We start from the raw sequence: 25,936 nt of genomic DNA, 5'->3' as shown, positions 1-25,936 counted from the left end.
CGTTAATAAACAGGTAGTAAAGGAAACAGATCTTTGAGCAAAACGTTATCAAGGGTTATGCTCGTTAATTGCACACATTTGTCTGGAAAACAGAATTTTCATTTTTAACCCAAGTTGAAATCGCTGAAACCATCTGAAAATGAAGATGGGATTGACGTGCAGTGGATCCAATTTTTGGTTATGGCAGCTTCTTAAGATATCAACTCGTGAATGTCAAGGCTCATTCAGTCATCTGTTTATTTACTAGTTTTGGTGGCGCTCCTTTTGAAGTTGTCTTCAGAAGCTTTCCCTGTTTTTCCTGATAGGCTTTTTTCTAAAGCATCTATTGAAGCTTTCCTTTCGACGTATTGTGAACAGGTCTTCTCGGGTTAGCAGCCAGGTGAATACTGTTATATCTTGCGACGTTTCGAGGGCTGACATCGTCCTCATCTTCAGGCGAATATGATGGTGCAATGGAGTGTATGGAATATATATACTCATGTATGTATGATTGGACTCTTCTGATTGGTGGTTGAAATGGCGGCTTCTGATTGGTGCTTGAAATGGCGGGATATGATTGGTGTCCATGTTTTACTCAGTTGGAATCCTGTGTCTCTGTTAAGGTTAGTTTTTTCTTGTATGATTGCAACGGCTTCTTTTATCCTCCTGTCCCAAACTCTTGAGCATTTTGCTATTATTTCGGCATCTGTGAACAAAATCTTATCTTGCTGTTTGATGCTATGTTCAGCCAGTCCGGATTTTTCTGGTTGGTTTAGTCTGATGTAACTGTTGTGTTCTTTGCATCTGGCTTCAATGGTTCGTCCTGTTTGTTTAATGTATGACTTACCACATTCACATGGAATGCGGTAAACTCCAGGAGTTCGGAGGCCCAGATCGTCTTTGGTTGATCGTATTAAGTTTTTTATTTTTGCTGGAGGCTTGTGTATTGTCCTGATGTTGTACCTGGCAAATAGTCTGCTGAGCTTTCCAGAAGTGTTCCCGGTGTATGGGAGGCAGATTGTGTTATTCCGTTCTTCATTCACAGTTTCTTCTGTACTTTTGTCCTTGTTGTCACTGTCCTTCGTTCTGGTCCTTTTCAGGGCCATATTTATATCTCGCATTGAGTATCCATTCTGTAGCATGGCGCTGCGAAGGTGATTAAGTTCCTCTATTAAACAATCCTTGTCAGAGATGGAAAATGCTCTATGTGCTAAAGTGTTGACAACTCCAAGCCGTTGAGCTTTGTGATGAAAACTGTTTGCGTTCAGATATAAATCTGTATGTGTTGGTTTCCTGTATACCCTGTGGCCTAGGCTGCCATCCGGTCTTCTGTATATCATGATGTCAAGGAACGGTAGACGTCCATCTTGTTCAACTTCCATTGTAAATTTAATATTCGGATGCAGGTTATTGAGATGCTGCAGGAATTCCTGTAAGGAGTTGCGTCCATGTGGCCAGATGGTGAAAGTGTCATCAACATATCTGTAGAAATGTGTGTGTGCAAGTGGTGCTTTCTTCAGTGCTTCATGTTCAAAGTGCTCCATATAAAAATTGGCTACTGCAGGTGAGAGTGGAGAACCCATGGCGACGCCGTCTGTTTGCTCATAGTACTGTCCACGGTATAGGAAGAAGGTTGAAGTGAGAACATGTTGAAAGAGATCCAATATCTCAGGCCAGAAGTGTTTCCCAAGAAGCAGTAATGTATCCTTGACCGGAACTCTGGTAAACAATGATACCACGTCGAAACTAACCATAAGATCTTTGGAAGAGATCTTCATCGTATTCAGGCTTTCTACAAACTCTGTTGAGTTTTTCACATGGTGTTCACACTTGCCCACGTATGGTTGGAGTAATGTTGTAAGATACTTGGCCAAAGAGTAGGTTGGGCTTCCTATTGCACTAACAATTGGTCTCAGGGGTATCTCTGCTTTATGTATTTTTGGTAACCCATATAGTCTCTAACCATACGTGGGCAAGTGTGAACACCATGTGAAAATCTCAACATTGACAGCTCCAAAACAATGGGACTACCGTAGTCGTATCAAGACTTCACTTAGGAACTAATATGTGCGTTATCCAAATTATACATGTTTCAGAATCCCTTAAATTATACATTAAGGTACTCATGCAACAATTTTTATACAGGCAGTTTGCCCACGGGCATATTATTTGAAGTACTCACCAACTACCTCTGTAAGAATTATTGCGGAAGTGCCACAGGATTGTGAAACTTAGATATTTAGATAGAGCACATTCTAAAGTGACGTCTTGATGCGACTACGGTAGGTCCCATAGTTTTGGAGCTATGGACCTTTGATGTTCATTTTTACATGTTTTCTGCAGCCTATAACTCCGAAAGGAGGCATTTGTGCACCCAGATTGGTCTATACTTTTCGTCTTATCTTGGTGTCAGAAATTACGTCCCAAACGTTGTCGGTGTTGTTTTGAAACACTCTGTATAGGCCGATGAAAAGGCAGCCTTTTCAGGGACGATCGTTCACATTGTTCTCCCACTGGATCCGACACACTTTTGTTACAAAGTACTTAGAAAGTCAAGAAAATTTGTCATATCACGAAGACTGAAGTGCTGATGAGTGATCACTATTTGTCACTTTTATGAAAAGCATTGTAGTAGGTCGTCCCCGTTTCAGAGAGCAGCGTTGTTCGTAAGTGAATCGATATACGATAGTTGTTAATTAAAAAATCCGAATTGTTTGTGGTACCATTAGCGCTGACATGTACTAAAATATAGAAATAGGACTACGATACCTTGTTGAAGCTCAACACTTTCCAGAACTAGGTCTTTTACTTACAGGAGCAGTTTGACTTAGAAATGCATTTTATACAAATTATTTCCATTTGTAGGGTTGAAAATTCTAAAAGGAATGGTATTTGTTTGATCTCGATACGTTCAGTAGTTAGCGAGATTTTGCGATGACGTCATACGTAAGGAAACCGTGAGAGCATTCTTCCATACACACAGTGCCAAGTATTTCATTTATGAGTGGTACGGTGGCACGTTCTAAAGTGATATTTCCTTTTCCAGAATTGATTGCAGACTTAGAAATGTCATTTGCATGTAGAAAATAATATCTAATGGTGGGCTACACAAAAGTTTTTGTAATATTAGAAAACGTAGTTTTTTTTTTCTACAAAGCATAAGTTCGGCATTTTGAAAAGGAACTAACAGTTTCGATACCAATACTATTTAAAAAGATGATGGACGAGATTGCTACAACACCTAAATACCTTTTCTTTAATAATGGTTCCGATTCCCAAACATAAGTATGTTCATTTTCATGTTTTGTTGCATTTTTAATGATGACCCTATAATTTTGTGCTTGAAAGTATGTACAGGAGCGTGGCATATGCGGCAAAAATAAAATAACATCTTTAAAGTTTGCCAGAATACAAAAAATACTTTACCGGTTAAATTTGTTTCATTCACATTGCTCTCTGCGGAACAACTCTCTTCACCCGTTTTATCATCATTGTCACTTGATACAGAAAAATGAAATGGTGAACCAATGTCCTGAGGAACACTATTATTGCCACTGGTTCCTTCTACAAGCCGGTATATTGCACTCCCCAATTACATTGTATAGCAATTGTATTTGTATTTATTTCTAAAACAGTACCTTTAGAATCATGAATGACACCGTTGCTATTAACCTCTAATGCCCCGTCTTGACTACAACCGTCAATTGCGTTTTGTACAATTTTTTTACGTAGGTAACTGGACGTACATCGGCGCTTGTTCAATGGCTCGGATTCTAAACCTTTCAGTAATATACTTGGAACAGCATTCTTTCTCAGTTTACGTGTAAATGATTAGCTTTTCTTTCAGTAAACATGACTGCTGGAAATCGGACTTTCAAGATGTTTGGAAGAAACACGAATGTTTTTATTTGGCACATTTTTTTTATTATTATTAATTTTCTTGAGCCATAATGTATATCGATCTGGTGATTTCTCACAACTTGGATACATAAAACAAGATATTTTATATCCTTCGGCTTTAACCGCACAAGAATTACAACCGAAAACATAGCACGCGCTGTACTAACATGTGTTTTCTACTTCGCACCAGTGTTTCTTTCAGAAAAAAATGTTCCCGGGGCACACTTAGTATTCGGAAGGCAACATATTATCTACTCTATAGACGTATTATTTTGGTCCCCTCCGGGGGAGGGTTGGGGCACTCTCAGAGTTCCGACCCAAAAACATGTATGAAAGAAACATTATTTGCACAACACTACGTAATCACTGCTCTCTCTGTTTTAATACTAATGCTGTAGGGAAAACAACTAACAAAAATTTTCCTCAAGAATTCAGCACAAAGGAAGAGTGCTAACGAACCCAAAACAATCTATTTAAAATCCACTGCACTAGGTTTATGAGCTGCGCACAAGTGAGTAGTTGCTGACTCACATTGAATTCCTTGCTAGCCCACGTGCGACATCAGCATTTGCGATTCATAAAAAGCAAACGCCTATAGAAGCTGAACGAGACGGCCTATCAAGATTTTAAAAAATACGTGTCTCTTATTTTTTTAAACTCTATTGAACGAAACTTTTTTTTTTTAACTCGAACTGCTCCTTTGCAAATGTACGTTTCTTCGTTCTACAGATAAACGATAAGACAACATTTGACTTCATATGAAAGACTCAGCACAAGTATAAAACTATAGAAATAGATATACCACCAATTTCTATGCTCTTACGATCAGTATTGCTAATCAAAACAGAAACATAGTAGAACATCGTGAGAGTATATAATGTAAGTGCAATGTAGGTTAATTATGAATACAATATAACACAAAACTACTTTTATGCTATCATTTATGTAAGAAGCATCTTTCAGAAAGGCGTTGAACTGGCCATTTCTGTTTTCTTGTCGTTATTGCTTCTGCAGTATGTTCTGTACAGAAAACTTCAGTTAAGTTAAAAATACATAGAGATGGTAATGCTAAAATATGGTATCATCTAACGAAGGCAAACTTTGGGTTGTAAGGACCGTTTAGGAGTAGATAAATAAATATTTATAACATGCGCATTCTAATCCTAGAAGAAAATATTTGACAAAAACCCCGGTGCTTTCAAGACCTCTTGGAAGCCCAAAGAACTTGGCATACAAGAGGCAAGAAAGAAAAATATACATCTGAGTGACGCGCACATACAGTTTCCAATTGTTCCAACAAGGCGGGAGGCCCTTGCATCCAGAACAGTAAATTTTGATAGAAATAATAGTGCTAAATTAATTGTAAGCAAACAATTTTATTTATAACAAATTATGTATTTTTTCATGTGAGCAGGGATGTCGGGTAATCCGGCGTTGTTTAACATTACGCCACTGTCTCTTAGCAAAATGTGATGACATATTAATGCTCCATTATCTTATTCCATTTTCCGTATAGTGATTAGGTTAAATCACTTTCTGTCCTTCTAATGTCACGAGGATCTTTCCATATGCAGTTCATATTATCTTACAGTCTATGATCTGTACGGTACACTCACTTCCAGATTACTCATTTTCGTCAATGATACGAACATCGCAGTGGCAGAGCCGGGCCTAGGCAACTTGTCGCCTCCTTTCTCTAGAAAGAACAAATCTTAAAAGCCGCGATTTTAAGTATGCTACTCCATTATGAACAACGAAGGTTAGGGAAAAAGCATTCGCGCTCACCTAAGGTACTCACTTGACAATTTTTATAGAGGGAGTTCGGCTACGGGCATATAATTTCAAGTACTCACCAACTACCTCTATAAGAATTAATGCGGAAGTACCGCAGGATTCTGAAACTTGGATATTTGGATAAACCACATACTGGTTCCTAAGTGAAGTCTTGACCCGACTACTGTAGGTCCCATGGATTTGAAGCTATGGACCTCTAAATTTCACTTTTTTTTCATGTTTTCGGGAGCCTATAACTCCGAAAGTAAGAATTTGTGCACTCAGCTTGGTGTATACTTTTTGTCTTATCTTGGTGTCAGGAGTCACCTCGCAAACGTTGTTAGTGTTGTTTTGAAACACCCTGTATATATATGTCACCTTCAGATTTTCAATTTTTTCTGCCCTTTGTTTTCAAGATATCAGATTGAAATTTTGCACACACATTGTGTACATAACTATGTAATTTTGAGAGTTTTATGTGAACCCAGGCCCTAGCCAGAGGGGCGCAAAAGTTTTGAATTGTTTTTTCGAAAACCTCCCGATTTTCCCTTTTCTGGCGTATAGTACAGACAAGCGAGTGTTACGGTTGGAAAGGATGCTCTGTTCTGAAAAAAAAGAAATGAGGTATGAACCATGATTCTACGATAAATAATAAGGAAGCAGTAGTTGTTTGAGTGAAAGCCTAAACTTTACCTCAAAAAATGGAAATCGTGAAAGGGACATGTAAATCTGGCCAGTCTAGAAAGTTTGTGTTCATTTTGATCCTGGGGATGACGGGGTGCATATCACAAAAGTGATTTCGAATAATTTTTACATATTATTTCAGTAAGTTGGATGTTCGCCTTCAGAACGTTTGTTTTTCTTCTTGTAGAAAAGAATGGTAGATTATTGGGGGACGCATAATATTATCCTCTATAACACTTTGGAAATGTTAACTAGTTCATAGTAAAAATAGACTGACAGCAAATTATATTAGTCTAATATATTGACAGAGAAAATACTCATGTCGTCTCATGTAAGAAAGAAAAAAACACAAAAAGAATTGTATTTTCCCTTTAGGGATGTACGTCTCCTTCTTGGTCTGCCATTCGGGGCCACTTAAAGTTTATATTTCTTCGTTCTCTCACAGAAGGGTGGAATGTTCCGAGTAACGTTAAATATTAGGCGCTGCTACACTTGAGGATATTACCTAATTGAACTAACAATAGGCTGAGAGCAGACTATTAGTCTAACATATTGACAAAAAATGCTTTTGTCGTCTGACGAAATAACAAAGAAAGATTTATCTTTTCCCTTGAGGGGCGTGTTCCCCCTTCTAGATCTGCCACTGGGCCACAGAGGCTTTATATCTCTTCATTCTTGTATGAACGAATGAATATGCATGAAGCGTAAAATTGTTTACCCAATGTAAAACTCGGAAGTATTAGCTACTTTGTACTAACAACAGTTTTGTGAGCTGATGATTAGTCTAGTACAGGGTTTCTCAACCTGAGGGTCGCGAATATGAGCGGAAGAAATAACATAATTTACCGGAAAATATTTTTAATTATTATTTTGAATTTTGTTCTGATAGACATATTTTTATTTTTATACATACTGTTAAGAACAAAAAAAAATCTACTAAACATTTTCAACAGGTGCAGAGTTGTTTAAAAATCAATTGAAATGAAGGAGGTACGATATGAAACTAATGAGAACTGCATAGTGAAATACCAGAAAAATACAAATGCAACAAAACCGGCATATTGAAATACAATTAAACTTGACAGCTAATAAGATACCTGAACATGGTGTGTTTCTTACCTTTGATGGTAACACAAGAATTCTTCAGTAAAATTTAGTTTTCCAACAACAGTTTAGTTCAGTTATTTGTTGCTACTCTTCAAAGAAGAATTTAGTAGTATCAACACTTGCATGGACGTCTCTGGCAAGTTAAAATTGGGTGAACGGGGACAACTAGAATGTTACTAGACACCAATTGATTTTACATCAAAATTATGAATAAATGTTAATTTACTTGAATTATGAGCTAACTTTATCGTCCTACTACCTTTACCAACAAAATCGATAGGTTAAACACTATATTTCCACCAGTATTTGTTTTTCATTTGTTTACGCTTGTTTCCAACGTCGTGAGCTCCATATGGAACTTACAATTGTTATATTTTGTATTGACTTGTAAGTATTATAGTGAAAGAGAGAATTCCATTTTTTTATGTTTCTGAAAGAAGGAACTTTGAAGTCCAAATAGATCAAAGATAAGTAAGAGAAGGAAAATTATTTGCATGGAAATAAAGTGAAACATCCACGAAAATGTGACTTAGGTCCTTGCACTTATGTTTAGCACAGTAGTAATAAAATCACTTAATCAACCTATTCAGCATAATTTTTTCCATTATTACCACAAATTTTAGTTTACATACAATATGGTCTTTACTTAACTCCGCCTTGACATAGGAAACGAAAATGTAAATTGAACAAAATCAGCTAATTCTTATTGATTTTGTGGTGCTGATCACGAATTTGAAAGTTATTTTCGAATATTAGCTCTACTTTTCGTTTTACAGGCATGTTTAATAATAACACTTTAAAAATAAATATATTCGCTTCGTTTGGGGTAAAATGTTACACTAATCCGGCAACACTAGAGAAACTATATGAACGCTTGGTTTCATTGTGTTCCTTATCTCAGTAGTGTTTTGCTATTGTTAGAAAAGACAGGTTTAGTGCAGTTATCAGCGTTTTGGGTGTGACGTTTGTGTAGTGCAGGACATAAAAATACAACTACAAGTATGCAAAAATACTGGTATTTCGAATGTATATTTTTAAATAGTTGTCAGAACTATTTCAAGTGACATTTTGAGGATTTCAATAAACAAAAATGCCCCGAAATTGTGTGAACAGTGCGGGTAGCTTCTGCTACGTGTGTGGAGAAGTGACATTTTCCTCACAAAAGCAGACTATAACACCACTAATAAGAAAAGCCTATCAATATTACTTTGGTTGTAAAATTGGAGACCAAGATAAATCTTGGGCACCCCACATTGTGTGCAACACTTGTGCCAGCAATCTAAGAAATTGGATTAATGGGAAGGGGCGCTCAATGCCTTTTGCAGTGCCCATGATTTGGAGGGAGCCAAGCGACCACATCAGAGACTGTTATTTTTGTATGGTTCCTTCCGTCAAGAAGGGAATTTCCACGAAGAAGCGGGCCTTGATCTATCCTAACATTCCTTCTGCAATGCGCCCCGTTCCACATGGAGAAGGACTACCTGTTCCTGACCCACCTAAAGAATACGATCTTTTTTCTGATAATCAAGAAGTTGAAGCTCCTGAATCAAGTACTTCGAAGGACCCTACGTTTGTTGTAGAAGAACCTCCATGTGAACCACATAGACTTACTCAAGAGGAACTAAGTGATCTAATCAGAGACTTGGACCTCTCGAAAAGCAAAGCCGAAATTTTAGCGTCACGCTTAAAGCAATGGAATTTATTGCAGGAAAAAGTAAATATTTCAGTGTATCGGAATAGGGAGAAGATGTTTACTTCATTTTTTACTATGGAAGACACACTTGTGGCATGTACATATGTAAATGGTCTCATGAGGGCACTTAAAATTAATTACGAACCTACGGAGTGAAGGCTCCTTATAGATTCGTCCAAGGTGAGTTTAAAGGCAGTGCTTTTACATATTGGAAATGAACTTCCTTCAATTCCTGTAGGTTACGCAGTTCATATGAAGGAATCTTATGAAAACTTGAAACGTTTACTTCAAGCCATTAAATATTACGATTTTCAGTGGCTCATTTGTGGTGACCTTAAAGTAATAGCACTGATGCTAGGTATGCAGTTAGGGTATACAAAGTATTGTTGCTTTATATGTGAATGGGGCAGTAGAGATCGTGGATCTCATTACCGCAAAAGTGATTGGAGTACCAGAGAAACTCTTCAGCCGGGAGTGAAAAATGTGCAGCATGAACCACTGGTAGATCGTAACCGAGTTTTGCTTCCCCCTCTACATATTAAATTAGGTCTTATGAAAAGTTTTGTTAAGAGCATGAACCAAGAGGACGAGGCCTATAAGTACCTAAGAGGACAATTCCCTCGATTAAGTGATGCCAAAGTTAAAGAGGGTGTTTTCATAGGGTCACAGATTAGGCAACTATTCAAAGATCACAAGTTCGACGAAATTCTCCAAGGTGAGGAGAAAGCTGCGTGGGAAAGCTTGAAGAGTGTTTGTTCACAGTTCTTGGGAAGACACCGAGCAACAAATTACAAACAACTGGTAGCAAAGTTGTTATTGTGCTACGAAAATCTTGGTTGCAATATGTCTCTGAAACTCCACTTTCTTCATTCACATCTAGACTTCTTTCCCGAAGATTGTGGAGCAGTAAGTGACGAACATGGCGAGCGTTTCCATCAAGATATTGCAGCCATGGAGAAGAGATATGAGGGAAAGTGGAGTTCTAACATATTGGCCGACTACTGTTGGACTATTGCAAGAGATGCTCCAGATGTATCCTACAAAAGGCAAGCAAAGCGAAGACGCTCAAAAGAAAATAAACATAATCCTGTACAAGGGTTCACTTGAAACTTTTGTCTACATTGCAGTGTAGTTCTTGCACAAAAAGGTATTTGTACATATTTTTCATGTTTTGATGTTAATACTGATTTTTATTACGGAATTGTTAATGTTTAACTTGACCACGGTTACTTTATTTTCTGTATCGCTCTGAAACTGGTATTTGCGCAATTTTGGAAAAGGAAGTACAAGGGTATAGAAAGCTATAGATAGGTTAGGGTACTTCTTAACTCCCCAGCTTATCACATCACAGTGAAATAGATAAAAAAAAAGTGAAATGTAGGTTTTTACAAGGATTTTGCTTAAATGTCCTATAAATATTAATACATTTGTATATATACAGCTACTGTTGTACAAGGGCGTTTTATTCACAACCTGAGCTAAGAAAATTCTTCTATTATCATTTCCTTTCATATTATGCTTAAATGAATGTAAAAATAGCAATTTCAAAGAATTTACATACTTTCGATCAAAATTTGTTGAACAGTGTTATTCTCTTAATACTGTCTATTAATTTGTTTTTTTTTTTCTTTAACTTCCTTGTTTTCCTTCTACCATACTTATATGTCATTCGGAATATAATTTATTCTCCAACAATGTCTCAATATCTTAATTACTTCCATTTATATTCTTTTTACACATTATTCATGTTTTGAGCACAGTGACGATCCTGTGCTTGTATGTAAACTTGCAAGTGAACGAAAAAATCTAGCGTGTATCAATTTGTCATGTAGGACACGTACTAGACTTTCTGGTAATTAGTAAGAGAATCACTTTTTAAAATATGAATTATATCTCTGTTAATTTATGTAGTCGGATATCTAACAGTAATATAATCGCAACCATAAATACACATACATGGATTAAAACTAATTACAGTTCCACATCACAAATTATAACAAATACTATGCAGTATTACTATTTTCACTTGAAGCGATGGAACAATAAAATTTAGTTTAAATATATAATTATAAGGTCAAAGAAAAAGTATTGTCCAGGGACTAATATATATAAAACTATTCTTATCAGAGTATAAACACCTCATCCAGTTCCTTTCCAGGAGGTAAAGTACCAAGGACCGACGAGACGTTACCACGTTGGATAGAAACAGATATGCTCTGTATTAAATAAGATGTGGAGCGAACTTTGCCGGAAACACAAGAAATGCGTCTTCCAACCTCCCTAATGAATTCAAGACTTCTTTCACCCCAAGCACCACTGGTTTAATAGCGATTTTAATTGTTTTAGATTTATTTTGGAGAAAGAATCGTCATGCAGCAAGTGCCGGAAAGTTCCCGTAATTGAACGCACAAAGTATCGGAAGTGAACTTCAACAATAAAACCATTTATTTTTAGCTGGAAAATATTTCATATAACACGTTTTGAAATATGTATTTTATAAAACATGAATTATATCTTTGTTTTAATTTAATATATTTGGTATTCATATTGGGCGAACGTCACTGAGGCTCCTGGGATGACTCGATCTACATTTATTCCTTTGTCTGCCTGTACCTCACACTACAGAGTACAACTTTCGGTCTTTTAAGTTCAAATTTTCAGGGTACAAGCACGAGACACTCTAAATTTTCAGTATAGATTTTGGCGGCATTCCAACGTAAAATTTCACAATGGCGGACATTTTTTTCAAAATAGCGGATAACCACGCTACAGAGCGCAATTTTCGATCTTCTAAGTTGAAATTTTGAGGGTAGAAGCACAAGACATTCTAAATTTTCTGTATAGATTTTCTCGGCGATCCAATGTAAAATTTCGAAATGGCTGTGATTTTTTTTTTTTCAAAACAGCAGTGAATAGAAAACTGTTGCAAGTTGTGACAATTACAATCTTGAAATATAAATCACAATTTTTAAAACGTTTACACCAAAGACATTGAAACCCAATTAAACCCGAAAATAACCATATGGGCCCAGGTTGGTTGGGTTTTTTCAAACCCTGATATCATGAGAACTCCGCAATAGGTATATTAAAAATCACACATAAGCTTATTAGAAACCGGAAATTATAAGGGAGTCGCTGTCAAGAGGATGTGATGAAGTGGGGGATAAACTGATGTGAAAACCACTGATCTACTATATTGAGAGAGAGAAAAAAAACTTGTGTCGCTGAAATAGCATAAAAAGTTGCATTTTCACTTCTGGATCCACCACTGAATCGAAGTACAGAAAGATGTAATTTACTGCGACAGCTATCAGGAGAATACGGTGGATGAAGAAGTTTTATATAGCAGATTATGGACTTTTCAGAGCATGCAGTGAAGTACATAATGTAAGCGTGCTGCTTCATTAGCTTACAAAGCATGAGAAATTCTCATGTAAGCATTACAGTTGTCGGAAAGAAAAAAAATATTGTCAAGTACCAGAAGTATACATCATGCAATCTTTCTAAAAATACAAAACCACATAATAGGATATATTAAGTATAAAAACATGAGAATTTACCTCTAATTAGGTAACTGTTTGTACAATCCGCGGCAAAAAACCTGCAACATGAGGATGTAAGTTTATTGTGAAACTACGCCTAACAGCACAGGGAATGAACATAACGTCTAATTGGAACGAATCACGCCAGGATAAACCTCGGCCTCCTCCCGTGCACACTTATTTTAGAGCAAAAGACTTCGCCATTTCACAATAAACTTATATGCTCATATTGCAGGTTTTTTGCCGCGGATTGTACCACACCAGACATGTACTCACGGGTAAGTATGTTTCCAACTCTTCAGTTAATGAGTCATTTAAATATTCTTTGTGTAATAGCACTTTTCAGTGAGTAGATTATATAAAGTCTTACCAAGAATGGAAACATTGGTCATGTTTTTCAAGTACAGAGGAAGTTTATTATACAATCTGACACAATTCATTTACACGGTTTTGCTTATATTAGGATATTTTTGATGCATCACAAATATGTCACTACCTTGTCTTGTATTATGGCTATGAACAATTTTATTAAAGATAAAAAGATGCTTGTTTTTCACAGTAAAAAGAATAGATTTATAGGTGTATAAGCTGGGGAGTGTTAGAATTTTTGCTTCTATGAAAACCTTTTTACATGACGATTTTGTGGGTAACCCAAAAATTATTCTAATCGCTTTCTTTTGCAATCGGAAAGGGCTTAAACTATTTTCAGCAGATCCCCAGCGTATTATGCCGAAGTTAATTAATGAATTAAACTTGGCGTAGTAAAAGCTAAGAAGTGCTTCTCTCGATACAGTACCTTGAAGTTTGTATAAGGCAAAACACACGCTACTTAGTTTCTTGTTTAAAGTGGAGATATGAGCAGACCATGAAAGATCATCACTTATGATTACACCTAAAAGCTTTGTTATGCAAGAATATTGGAGTAAGTTAGAAGATATTTTTATTCTAGGTGATATACGCGGTTTTCCTGGAAAATGAAAATGTAAGAGAATCGATTTATCATGATTTATAATTAACCTATTCGCTGTTAGCCAATTTACTAATTTGTCCGTAAAAATGTCAGATTTCCTCTCAACTTCTTCTATTGATTTTCCTGATATTATCATACTGATGTCATCAGCATATAGAATACATTTCGCTGGATGCACAAATTCTAACAAGTCATTTATATATATCAGGAAGAGAATAGGACCCAAAATGGAACCTTGAGGAACACCTCTGACTACAGTTGATAAAGACGAACAAGTTGTTTGAAACCAATCTGCAGCTAATTTTGATATTTGTACCGCTTGTTGCCTACTGGATAAATAAGAGAGAAACCAGTTGTGAGCTACTCCTCTAATACCATAAGCATACAACTTCCTTATAAGAATAGCATGATCAATTGTATCAAAAGCTTTGGATAAGTCGATGAATAGGCCAACAACATATTTACTGTTTTTTAATTCAAGAGCTATATTGGACATGTAATCAAATATATCTACGATCTATATATATATCATACACAATATATATATCTACGATCATAACTGATTGCTTATGGGCAGATTTACAGTACATTTCACGGAATTCAATATTATAACGATCCGAAGTGATGCTTTTTACGACAGAAGTTATAAATGCATATTGTAATCAACCTATTATTATTAGTAGTAGTAGTAGTGTAGTAGCAGTAGTAGTAGTAGTAGCAGTAGCAGCAGCAGGAGGAGGAGGAGGGGGAGGAGGCGGCGGCGGCTTAGACAATGGCTTTCCCAATAGTGACGGAGAATTAGTGAATGCAATGAGGCCTCTCTCCGACCTCCCACCTCAGATTCTAAGGATCAGTAGAAACAGACCTTCTGAAAAGATTCGTGCTATTTAAGATGAAATGAAGGTTTTGTTGGTGCTATCGTAATCTAATACAGCATCATATCTTTCTTATTTGAAGTGAAACTATTACTTCGGATCGTTATAACGTTGAACTCCGTGAAATGTACTGCAAACTTGTCCACACGCAACTAGCAATGATGGTCGACACTGTTCTAAGTTTCACTTCAATGCACGCTTACATTGTGCACTGCAATTCACGCTCTCAAAGCACGAGACAGACTGTCCATAAGTTGCAATATAAAACATTTCTTAACCCACTGTATTCTCCTGAGATCTTACATCTTCTGGTATGCGGTCACTTTTTGTCAGGGAAGAACTCGCCTGATGACTGAACGATGCAACGTGTGGTTCACTACTTCGAAACGCAGACTCCAGACGTCTTCCGTCATGGAATCCAATTCTTCGTTGAGACATGGCAAAAATCTGTAGCTTTAGCTTAGGATTACTGACTAGCATGGTATTGTAGTTTGCAAGTTTAGCTTTAGAAGTGATACATGTTACTAGGACATTTTTAGTCGCAGCAACAATATTTTCATAATCAACCTTAATAACACTGTTTCTGTTTGTTAAACTTCTGGTTTCATTCGTTAATCACAACTTCTTGCGCTGACGTCATATCTAAATCTTAACTCTGAATCAATTTGTACATTAGCTCCCACCGGAAAGCGAATCCGGCTCCATGCTATTTACCTGCTTGGCCACAAAGAGGCAAATGAGATTTTTCGTTTCGATTTGGTTAGGAATGTTGTGAATACGAAGATGTGTTTAAAGAAAGAATACGTGCCGACGCATAAGTTGATAATCTATGATCAAAGATATTCAACGAAATATTGTTAGTGTTTTCTCACGCTAGAAAAGAAAGGTTGCTTACACCATTTCGTTGTTTCCTTTTAATATCAGTATTTCATTTTCCTGTTGGGATCGCGATGGTTCAATGGTAGAGCGCTCACCTCTGGTCCGTAGGGTCCTGGCTTCGATCCCAGCTCGCGCCAAGTGAATTTTGTGGTGGACAAACACCGTGTGCGTGGGTGCGTATGCTGTTCTTTGAAGTACTCCTATTTCACGCACCTGAATATATAAAATTTATTCATTTATTTAATTATTTGGAAATTCATCCTTTACTCCGTAGCCAAACTTGTGGGTATGACCGCACGCCTTGCTTAGTATGCACTTATAAACAAAGTATATTTTTTAACGTGCTGAAAAGTTAAAAGTAAAGTTTGATAACGACAATCCTTTATATTTAATTTATGGTAGTAAGACTACTGCTTGTCTGTGCTTTAGTTTCTCTCTTTCTCTGTTTACATCAGTTTAAAGTGAATCATTAATGTCTGTAATGTAAAATGGCTTCATCTAGGTATTTGTTAATAAATTACAATAATATTAATGTTTCTAGTGTAAAATTGCTTTATCAGCTGTGCCTGAGACTGTTAATAAATAATAATAATATTAAATGAGTATTCACATGTCCATAGTATCTCGAAGCAAATTCGAAATATTCGTAAATGTTTTCCTGAAATACAGTTAATCGAGTCCCGGTCCAGTCCAGAGTTTGCCCAAGTGGGCCCAGCCCGAAAAATCCCACCGGGTTTTTTCGGGTTGGACCCACCTGAAAAAAACCACCTGGGTTTTTGAGCTTTTTTTTACTATATTATTGGTACAACTATGGTGACCACATTGAAAGTGATTTTTATCAGATTTTGGGCTTCCTATGAGCAAATTAGATGCTTTCGTGTTAAGGTATACAAAAGTTCTGAATGCACTGAATGAATTAAAAAACAAAAACTTAGCTTGAGATAATTGTAGAACAAATTAATGTATGGATTATGCTTACAGCCTATTTGAAGTAAACATGCAATTTTATATTTTAGAAAATACTTTCTGTGAATAGTGTGCTCGCCGACTCGGCGAAGCCGAGGGACGTTATCCTTCATACGTTTGACGGATTTAAGGCCATAGTCACCAGTACTACCAGTAAATATTTAAATACATTAGTAAAGCTATTAGTATTATTTCCTATGTTTGATGATAACACAAGTATTCTTCAGTAAAATTTGGTTTTCCAACAACAATAGTTAAGTTCAGTCATTAGTTGCTACTCTTCAAATAAGCATTCTGTAGAATCAACACCAGCAATATGGTAAAAATTCTTGTCAAATTTCGGAGTTCCGAACACTACGTAATGCTTACTATTTCAAGTGCTAAATCCAAACTTCCGTACTAGTGGAAATTTCGATGTACAGTAAAGAAAGCTGCATTTTCGGGAAAAACCCGTCGTGAAAGAAGTGCTCGGGAAATTCCCGCAATTGAACACACAAAGCATCGCAAATGAATACTTCAACAATAAGACTATTTTACGCTGGAAGATATTTAATTTCATTTTAAGGCATTTTGAAACATTTACTTTATAAAATATGAATTATATCTTCGTTAATTGTTTTAAATTAATTTACTTAAATTAATTTACATAAATACACACTAAAACTAATTAAAACTAATTACAGTTCTACATCACAAATTATAACAAATACTATGCTGTATTACTATTTTCACTTGAAGGGATGGAACAATAAAATTTAGTTTAAATATAAGGTCAAAGAAAAAGTATTGTCCAGGGACTAATATATATAAAACTATTCTTATCAGAGTATAAACACCTCATCCAGTTAATTTTCAGGAGGTAAGGTGCCAAGGACCGACGAGACGTTACCACGTTGGATAGAAACAGATATGCTCTGTATTAAATAAGATGTGGAGCGAACTTTGCCGGAAACACAAGAAATGCGTCTTCCAACCTCCCTGATGAATTCAAGACTTCTTTCACCCCAAGCACCGCTGGTTTAATAGCGATTTTAATTGTTTTAGATTTATTTTCGGGAAAGAATCGTCTTGCAACAAATGCTCGGGAAATTGCCGTAATTGAACGCAGAAAGCATCGGAAGTGAACTTTAACAATAAAACCATTTATTTTACGCTGGAAAATATTTGTTTCATATGACATTTTGAAACATTTATTTTTATAAAATATGAATTATATTTTTGTTTAAATTAATATAGTGTATTTGGTATTCTTATTTGTCGAACGTTACATCTACATTTGTTCGTTTGTCTGTCTGTACCACATACACACACACTACAGGGTACAACTTTCGGGCTTTTAAGTTTAAATTTTCAGGGAACAAGCACGAGACATTCAAAATTTCCTGTATAGATTTTGGCGTCATACCAACATAAAATTTCAAAATGGCGGCCTTTTTTTCAAAATAGTGGGTATGTACGCTACAAAGTGCAATTTTCGGTCTTTTAAGTTTAAATTTTCCCGAGTAGAAGCACCAGACACTTTAAATCAGCCATATATATTTTGGAAGCAATCCAAATTAAAATTTCAAAATGGCGGCCATTTTTCAAAATATCGGGTATCCACTTTACAGGGTCCAATTTTCGAATTTCTAAGTTCAAATATTGAGGGTAGAAACACGAGACATTCTAAATTTGGAATATAAATTTTCTCGGCTATCCAATGTAAAATTTCAAAAGGGTGCCATTTTTTTCTAAAACAGCAATGAATAAGGAATTGTTGCAAGTTGAGACAGTGACAATCTTGAAATATAAATCATATTTTAATATCTTTACCCCAAAGACATTGAAATATTTCGAAAAATCCCAATTGAACCCGAAAAAACCCATATGGGCCCAGGTGGGTTCTGTTTTTTTTAAAAATACTAGAGTTTTTTCAAACCCTGGTTCAGTCAGTCAATTTTTCACTCTTTGTATGTGATTGAACTCACATCCATAGAGGATATGATGTGTTAAAAAATCGGCTGTTTCCTCTTTCATTAATATCTATAATTTTTTCGTTTGATGTATTTCAATATTGAAATGTAAATTTATCAAAGAATTAACGTTTAGTGAGGGTATTTTTTCTGCTTTTTAGGTTCACGCAAAATGAACACTCCAACTGATACTGGGATGGTTGAAAGGTATTCACCTTTAGATAAGCAAGGTAAGTTCTAGACTATAAAATTAGTGTTTTAAAAATTGCCAATTTTAAAGTTAGAAGTATGTTACATGATGATGTAGGAAACCTGAATTATGCTTTGGTTTATCTGTTGACATACTCTGTATATATATATATTATGTAATTGTTAATTGAAAAGTAATTGGAGAAGTATTTTTGGATCGCCTCCGTCTCTCTTATCCCCAATCTTCAGTTTTTTTTTAGAAAATAGAAATAAATCTCTAGTTAATTTCTTCAGAGTCATGTGTCCTATTTTATCGTGCTTTGTAAAAGGAAACTTTTTTAAAAAATAGTTTCTTCTAAAGTATGTTACTTGAGACCTGTGCTGTAGTTCACTTTGGTTTTGTTTTGCCTCTGTAGATTAAATTCCCTAAATATGTCTTAGAGCTCAAAGAACCAAATAATTCATTATCTACAAGGCCTTGATACAGATGAGTTAGTGGAGGAAGAGTTTGGTGAGAAAGAAGCAAGTGTAGCTGACATTCAGGTTATGACAACTGAAGTTAGGTATGGCTCTAAAGAAGTTACCTCAGTAAAACTTTCCTTTATTGATTCCAAGCACAGTTTGCAGCCAAGCAGAAGATTGATGAGAACTAAATTAGAATTCGAACCTCTTCCTAAAAAGAAACAGTCTCTCCTTCAGAAAAAAATGAAATGAAATCTTTGAGTTTTACGTTCCACTGTTGTGCCGGTTAGGCTAAAGGAGACGGTGATTATGAGAAATGAATGAAATGATGGAATGAAGAAAGTGGGAGGAAACGAGACAACCCCGAGAAAGCCCACGCACACGGTATTTGTCCACCACAAAGTTCACTTGGCGGTCTCTCCTTCAGAGTCATGTATATCTATGTTATACGTACGTCCTCGTACATTCTATGAACTTTGTACAATTGTAACATCCCAGCTTGAAGCAAACCAAAGAAATTTTCCATGAGTAGATCCTATGATGGTTTCCTCATAAAACAGACAAACTTCATCCTTCTGATAAATACGAAAAAAAAATTTTACAACACCTTTAATTCAACAGCAACTTACAGATCATGCTATACGATGATTTTCCAATACTCAGACAATTCAGAAATACATACTGTTTTCGGTCTGCTTAAAACCAATCTTATGTTGTTTCTGTCATCAACAGTCTTCTTCTTCATTTGGAGACAGTGCTGCACATAAATATTTTCCGCTTAACATCTCCCATTGTGATAGTTAAAACTGCTCGACATTTACCCATAAGTTTCTTTAAAATTTCAGTATCAGGACCAACCTTTTCAAGAATATTCTTTCGCTTTCATTTCTTCATAGTACTCTTTTCACATCTGAATAGTATCATTTTCTTTTCCTAACTCATCTTGAAATTAACTCGTTCTCCAGTTTTATTATTTCTTCGTCCATTTGAGTAATTTTGAAGTTTCTCTTCACAAATTTATTCTCAGTCTGTTTCCAGCCCATCCCACTAATTTCACTTTGCCTTCTGCTTTGATCTTATTTGCTTCTATAGTAAAACTCGATTTCAAAATTCTAACATCTTGGTTGGGCAAATCATCTACGATTTTTGAAGATTTCATAATTGATCATCTTAATCCCAACGTTCGTCTCTTTTCTTTCCTTATATCGTCTCTTCTGTCGTAACACTTGCACTATCTTACAAGATTCTCTGTTCGTGATTGATAATAGTGCCTCTCACATTCTTTATGACTTTATCTTCTTTGTTATTGGAATTATAACCCCCAGTACTCTGAGCAATTGTGAAAATCTGACATTCCATAACATTCGTTTCCTTCGCTTTCCTCTTCTGTTTGCTTTTATTGTAATTTATCACCAGCACCTCGTCCTCCTCCTATTATTATTATTATTATTATTATTAAGCGTTATTTATGAGTTATATAGAACGTGACGTACGCGAGAGGTATTGTAATTATAGTAATAACTAATTTTTTTTAGACATTTAGATGCTGATAATTTGTATATTAATATTTATGAGCATTTTTTGAATGTTTTTAATGAGTGTAATTTTACATTTAGTTGTGTTTATTGAAATTTTTAAGCATTGATTTATGTTCATGCATTGATAAGTATGAAATAGGTATATACTTTAGATTATGGATGTAGAGAATTGATGAGTAATGAAATATAATATAAGTATTAAGTTGGACCTAGCTTTTTAATGATTGTTTTTTCTGTAATTATTTTGACTTCTTAAAGCAAAGTGGTTTTGATTTTTGACTTGAGCTGAGATTATGGACTTTTTGTATTTGTGGTGAAATTGTAAGGATGTTTACTTATGAATTTATTTGTTTTGTTATACAGTATTTGTTAATGCATGAATTTACATGTTGGCTTTAGTGCTTGGCAACGATTTTAAAGATGGAATTATATTGTAATTTTTATGGATATTGTAATTTTTAGAAAAATTCATTTATTTATTTATTTGCTGTTTTTTGAAAGTTATTTGAAGAGTAATGAATTAAAATATAGTTATGGATAAAATTTAATAATTATATTGAATAGTGTTTGTAACATTATTATTATTATTATTATTATTATTATTATTATTATTATTAATAATAATAATAATAATAATAATAATAATAATAATAATAATAATAATAATAATAATAATTTTCTTGTCTTTGTTGTACTTTACTGGCAATTGTTAAATTTCTGAAGAACCTTCTAACGACAGGACCTGAATATGCAAACTTTAAGGGTAATAAAAAACTCATATATATATATATATATATAAATGGATTTCCAGCCAATAGTATTTTCACCTAACAACCCTAAATCTAACACTTTAGACAGCTCAGCTACCCCCATCGGCTATTAGGTTTATAGCTTGATTTGAGACGTTGGATGGCAAACTGGCGTAACTTTTTTTTTTTTTTTTTTTTTTTTTTTAATGAGGTTAAATCATTTCCGTAAACTTTAAACCATAACTTGTTGGATGGCAAAGTTGCGTATCTCAGAGTTAAAATAGGCCAAGAGTTGGCAGCACAAAGAATGTCGTAAATTCGAATTCACGATGACCCTGCATAGCAAATTGGCGTAAGTCAGACAACATTCGACAAGAACCACTTTACAAAGGGCCTCGAGTCATCAGCAAACTAAAGAAGAAGAACGTAATTGACTTGTTACCATTTATACCATCTATCCATCATCACTACTTCTTGTCTTTAAAGGACAGTGACCAGCATGGAGATGATGATGATACATAATGTTCAGTATGCCTTCCTTATTCATGTTTCTGTTTACATTGATGTTACCAGTTTGTTTTTTATGACATAGTTTTACGTTCATTTACTGCTGTGCATTGTTTTTGTCATCATACTGTTCTGTTACACAAGAGCTTGGATGGCAAAGTGTCTTAAGTCAATATTACTCGTCAATTTAGATACTGATGGGTTTATTAGAGTAAATGGGTAATTCTACAAACTTATGAACTTATACCTACATAACGAGTCTTCACAGATAAAAGTCTACTTATATAGGGATAAAAATCTATAATACTTGTAGAGTTTCCTGTATTTATTTTAATATGTATCTCAATATCTAGAAATGACCAGCTTCCAACCCCTCAATTATGTGCTATTTCATTCAAAATACAGGAACTCTCTGTATATATTTTGACACTTTGCACTTTCCGAGTTGGTAACGTACCTTAGCAACATAAAAGATTCGCAACAGAACTTTGTATTTTATGTCCGATTTTTCTATATGTATTCTGATAAAAGTCTCAATATCTCAAAATGTCTGAAGAGTGACTTACGCCACTTTACCATCTAACGCCTCGTTTCAGCTTTGTCAGTTGACCAAACCACTTTATCAACATAACTTATGATATCCGAGAACTATTTTTACGATATTGTCCTATGTTCTGGATATCATTAACTAGGAAAAAATTATAAAATATCAATCAAGTCCGAGGAAATTAATTTTTGATTAAAAAAATAATAAAAGATAGGGGCCATCACACTAAGCTTTCTTACTCCACTTCCTTAAGCTAAACCATGTTGTGTTGCAGTTATCAATGAAACGTTTTCTTGTGAAATACGAACACAATTCTAAGGCGGTTTGGAAAACATTGGCCAAAGTAAACTTATTCCCAAAAGTAATCTATCCGTTGTAGATTTTTCCATAATAAATGACTTAAATATTTGTTTATAAAATAACAAGATCGCATGAGTGGCATTTTACAGTTTTTTTTAAAGCTCACCCCAAGGTTAAACTACCACAAGTGTTTTAGGCAATACTATAAAAGTAATCATAAAGTATTTATTTATGAAATATGAACAAAATTGCTTCAGCCATTCTGGAGAAAATCGTCTGAAAAAATTAAATTAAATCTTTAAGTTTTACGTCCTACGATTATGTCGGCTAGACTAAAGCAGACGATGATGATAAAAGTGGGTGAAATGGTGGAATAAAGAAAGTGGGAAGAAACGGAAGAACCCCGAGAAAACCAACGGACACGATATTTGTCCACCATAAAGCTCACTTGACACGAGCTGGGATGGAACCAAGGACTCCATGTACCAGAGGTGAATAATCGTCTGAAAAAAAACTCACTTCAAGAATAAATTACTCATTGTAGATGTTTTAAGGAAAAATTAATTAATCCACATTGTCAGTTTATTAACATAAAATTTATTTATGAAATATGAACAAGGTCGTTTGAGTCATTTTTGAGAAAATTGTCCGAAAAAAATCACTCCAGAAATAAACTACCCGTTTTTGACTTTTCAAAAAAATGACTTATAGCACAGTATAGGGTTGTTATTGAAATATTGAATGATGAAATATAAAGGATATCGTTAGATCAGTTTTCGAGAAAACCGATTTTTTTATTTTTACCCTTCAGTAAACTAACCTTATTTGAGTTCAGTTTTGAGTTTAACAGCGATGCTATATAACACGGGACCCAATGATTAACGTGGAATCCGAACGATATGAGCTTTCGCCGGGAATCGAACTTGTGTCTCCCATGCCAAAGGCGTGTACGCTAGCCGCTTAGACACGAAGGAACTCACTAACCTTATTTGTAGAGGTAGGAAGAAAATTGGAAATTTTCCCTGGAGAATCACATAGAAATCTTAAGTTTAAAATTTGATTGAGATATGTTGATCGGTATGGCCTCCAGGCGAATGTATATCAAGACGAAGGGACAAATGGTCGGAGAGATCACTTTTTTGGTATCTATGATCCATAAAAGTGTAAATCCGTTGAAATCTCGTTTTTCTTCCCTTTCTTTCTTTCATGACCATCATACTTTTTTCTCGTTTCGTCGCTCAAAAGTAAAAAATGACTAACAATCGGTGATGTTGGTATGTAAAATTGAATAAGAAAAAGACTTTTATTGGCATGCGTTAAAGAAAAAAGAAAGAAAGAAAGATAAAAAATTAAATCTCAGTCAAGTAACTGTAATTTCACTCGTGTCAATATCAACCTTATGTTACAGGAATTTTCAAACATATCGAATTGGAATGTGGTTGACCAAAGTCTTTTCTTAAACACAAGAAGCTTTAAATATGTAATTAGGAATAGCTTATATTCCTAACTTAGGTTCATTGATGAACGCAAAGAACTTTATATTAGCGTCAATTGATACAGTTGATAAGTTCAATTTCATTTCAATTGACGTCTCCATACAATGTACTCAACATTGGCTAAGAGATAATGAATTACCAGATTTAGTAATGGATGAGGTTACCAATATTTTGGAAGTATGCGTGGATATTTTTACTTATTTATTTATTTATTTACTAGCAGCGTTCACCCCGCTTCGCTGCGGTCACCCCGGAACGCAATAAACTTTGTTACTTAGATAATTTTTACTTTTTCGCTTTCAAGTGATATGATAAAAACCATAGAAGATTGCAGTAAATGTTAACATTATATCGCCTGTCATTTATGTTAACCCGCCCCGCTTCGCTGCGGTCACCCCAACCCGCCCCGCTTCGCTGCGGTCATCCCGGAACGCAATAAACTTTGTTACTTAGATAATTTTTACTTTTTCGCTTTCAAGTGATTTATAGCGCCTGTCAGTTATGTTAACCCGCCGAGTCACAGGGTCATGCGGGTTGCATATAAATACGTTTATTTTTATACCTATGATGAACTAATAACAAAGGATTTGTACGTATGGACACCTGAATGGTCAATTATCTCAAGACACTGGTAATTGAAAATTAAAGTGATATGATAAAAACCATCTAGGGTCCACATCCTAACAACCCCCCAAAAATGAAAGAAATCGCTTCAGCCGTATTAGCGTGATGAGCGGACAAAGGATTTTTTGTACGTATTGACACCTGATTGGTCAATTATCTCAAGACACTGGTAATTGAAAATTAAAGTGATATGATAAAAACCATCTAGGGTCCAAATCCTAACAACCCCCCAAAAATGAAAGAAATCGGTTCAGCCGTATTAGCGTGATGAGCGGACAAAGGATTTTGTGCGTTCTCTTTTATATATATAGATTATTCAGAAATATTTATAAACAATCTGAAGGCTTTTTATGGATAGTCAAGTATCTCCACTTCTTGCTATGTTATGAGTCATTTTGAGACAGAAATTCTACAAAAATATAAACTTAAATATATATTAAGTACTACAGGTTCGTAAATGATTACTTTTGATATACCACAAGGGGATACCAATTTCATGAGCTCCTTTCTGTTTTACAACATACATTAGAAATTAAAGTTTACATGTGAAATTGAATCCAACAGTAGCTTTTTTTTTTTTTTTTTTTTTTTGCTTACATATTTACAAAATTTAGCAATAAATTCCAGATGTCCATTCATAGAAACCTAACGCTTATGATTATTTGGCGTATGGAAAGTCAACTCACATCCACTTAGTCAAGGTCTGTGTTAAGAAACTTCTTGAAGACATTCAAGACGTTCAACAGAAAGACGAAGATTTGAAATGATGTGACACCATTATAGAGTTAGGAGAGATTAATTTCAAAAAGGGAAAAATCAAGTATGAAAAAAGTAATAAAAATTTTATAAGACGTACCGATTATTCAAGAATAAAATAGATTTACTTTTTCATTTAGCCCGGCATTACACACAAAGGTCAAAAATTAGAAAAAAGAACTTATTTAAACTTTGCGATTATATTTCAGTACAGTGTTGAAAATCTCGTTCAAAGTACAAAAATTATTTCAATGAAAAGACTGTTAACTTCTGGAGTTTACAAGACGAACTGTAGCTGCAATGAGTTTTTAGTTGGCATGCCAAAAAGAAACATGTTCACAATAGAAAAAAACTACACAAGCGACATCAAAGGTGACGAACCTTCCTCTTCTGTACAACCAAAACATCTTCAGGATTCTAACCACACAATAAAGAGGTGGAAAGTCTT

General features: G+C 35.0%; 1 protein-coding gene across 1 annotated transcript in view; it reads left to right on the top strand.

Annotated features, from left to right (window-relative positions):
* The window catches only part of LOC145674608 (piwi-like protein Siwi), an 82,793-nt gene that overhangs the window by 5,710 nt on the left and 51,147 nt on the right, over positions 1–25,936 (top strand). Inside the window, exon 2 of the mRNA XM_081744826.1 lies at positions 18,482–18,550. Within this exon, the coding sequence (XP_081600952.1) occupies positions 18,493–18,550 (58 nt within the window). The 5' untranslated portion in view covers positions 18,482–18,492. The remainder of the gene's footprint in view (positions 1–18,481; positions 18,551–25,936) is intronic.

Source organism: Thermobia domestica, chromosome 17 (assembly GCF_964235325.1).
Source record: "Thermobia domestica chromosome 17, izTheDome1.hap1.1, whole genome shotgun sequence".
Lineage (NCBI taxonomy): Eukaryota > Metazoa > Arthropoda > Insecta > Zygentoma > Lepismatidae > Thermobia > Thermobia domestica.
The sequence above is the reverse complement of the archived record's forward strand: the minus strand, read 5'-3'. Positions and strand labels throughout refer to the sequence as shown.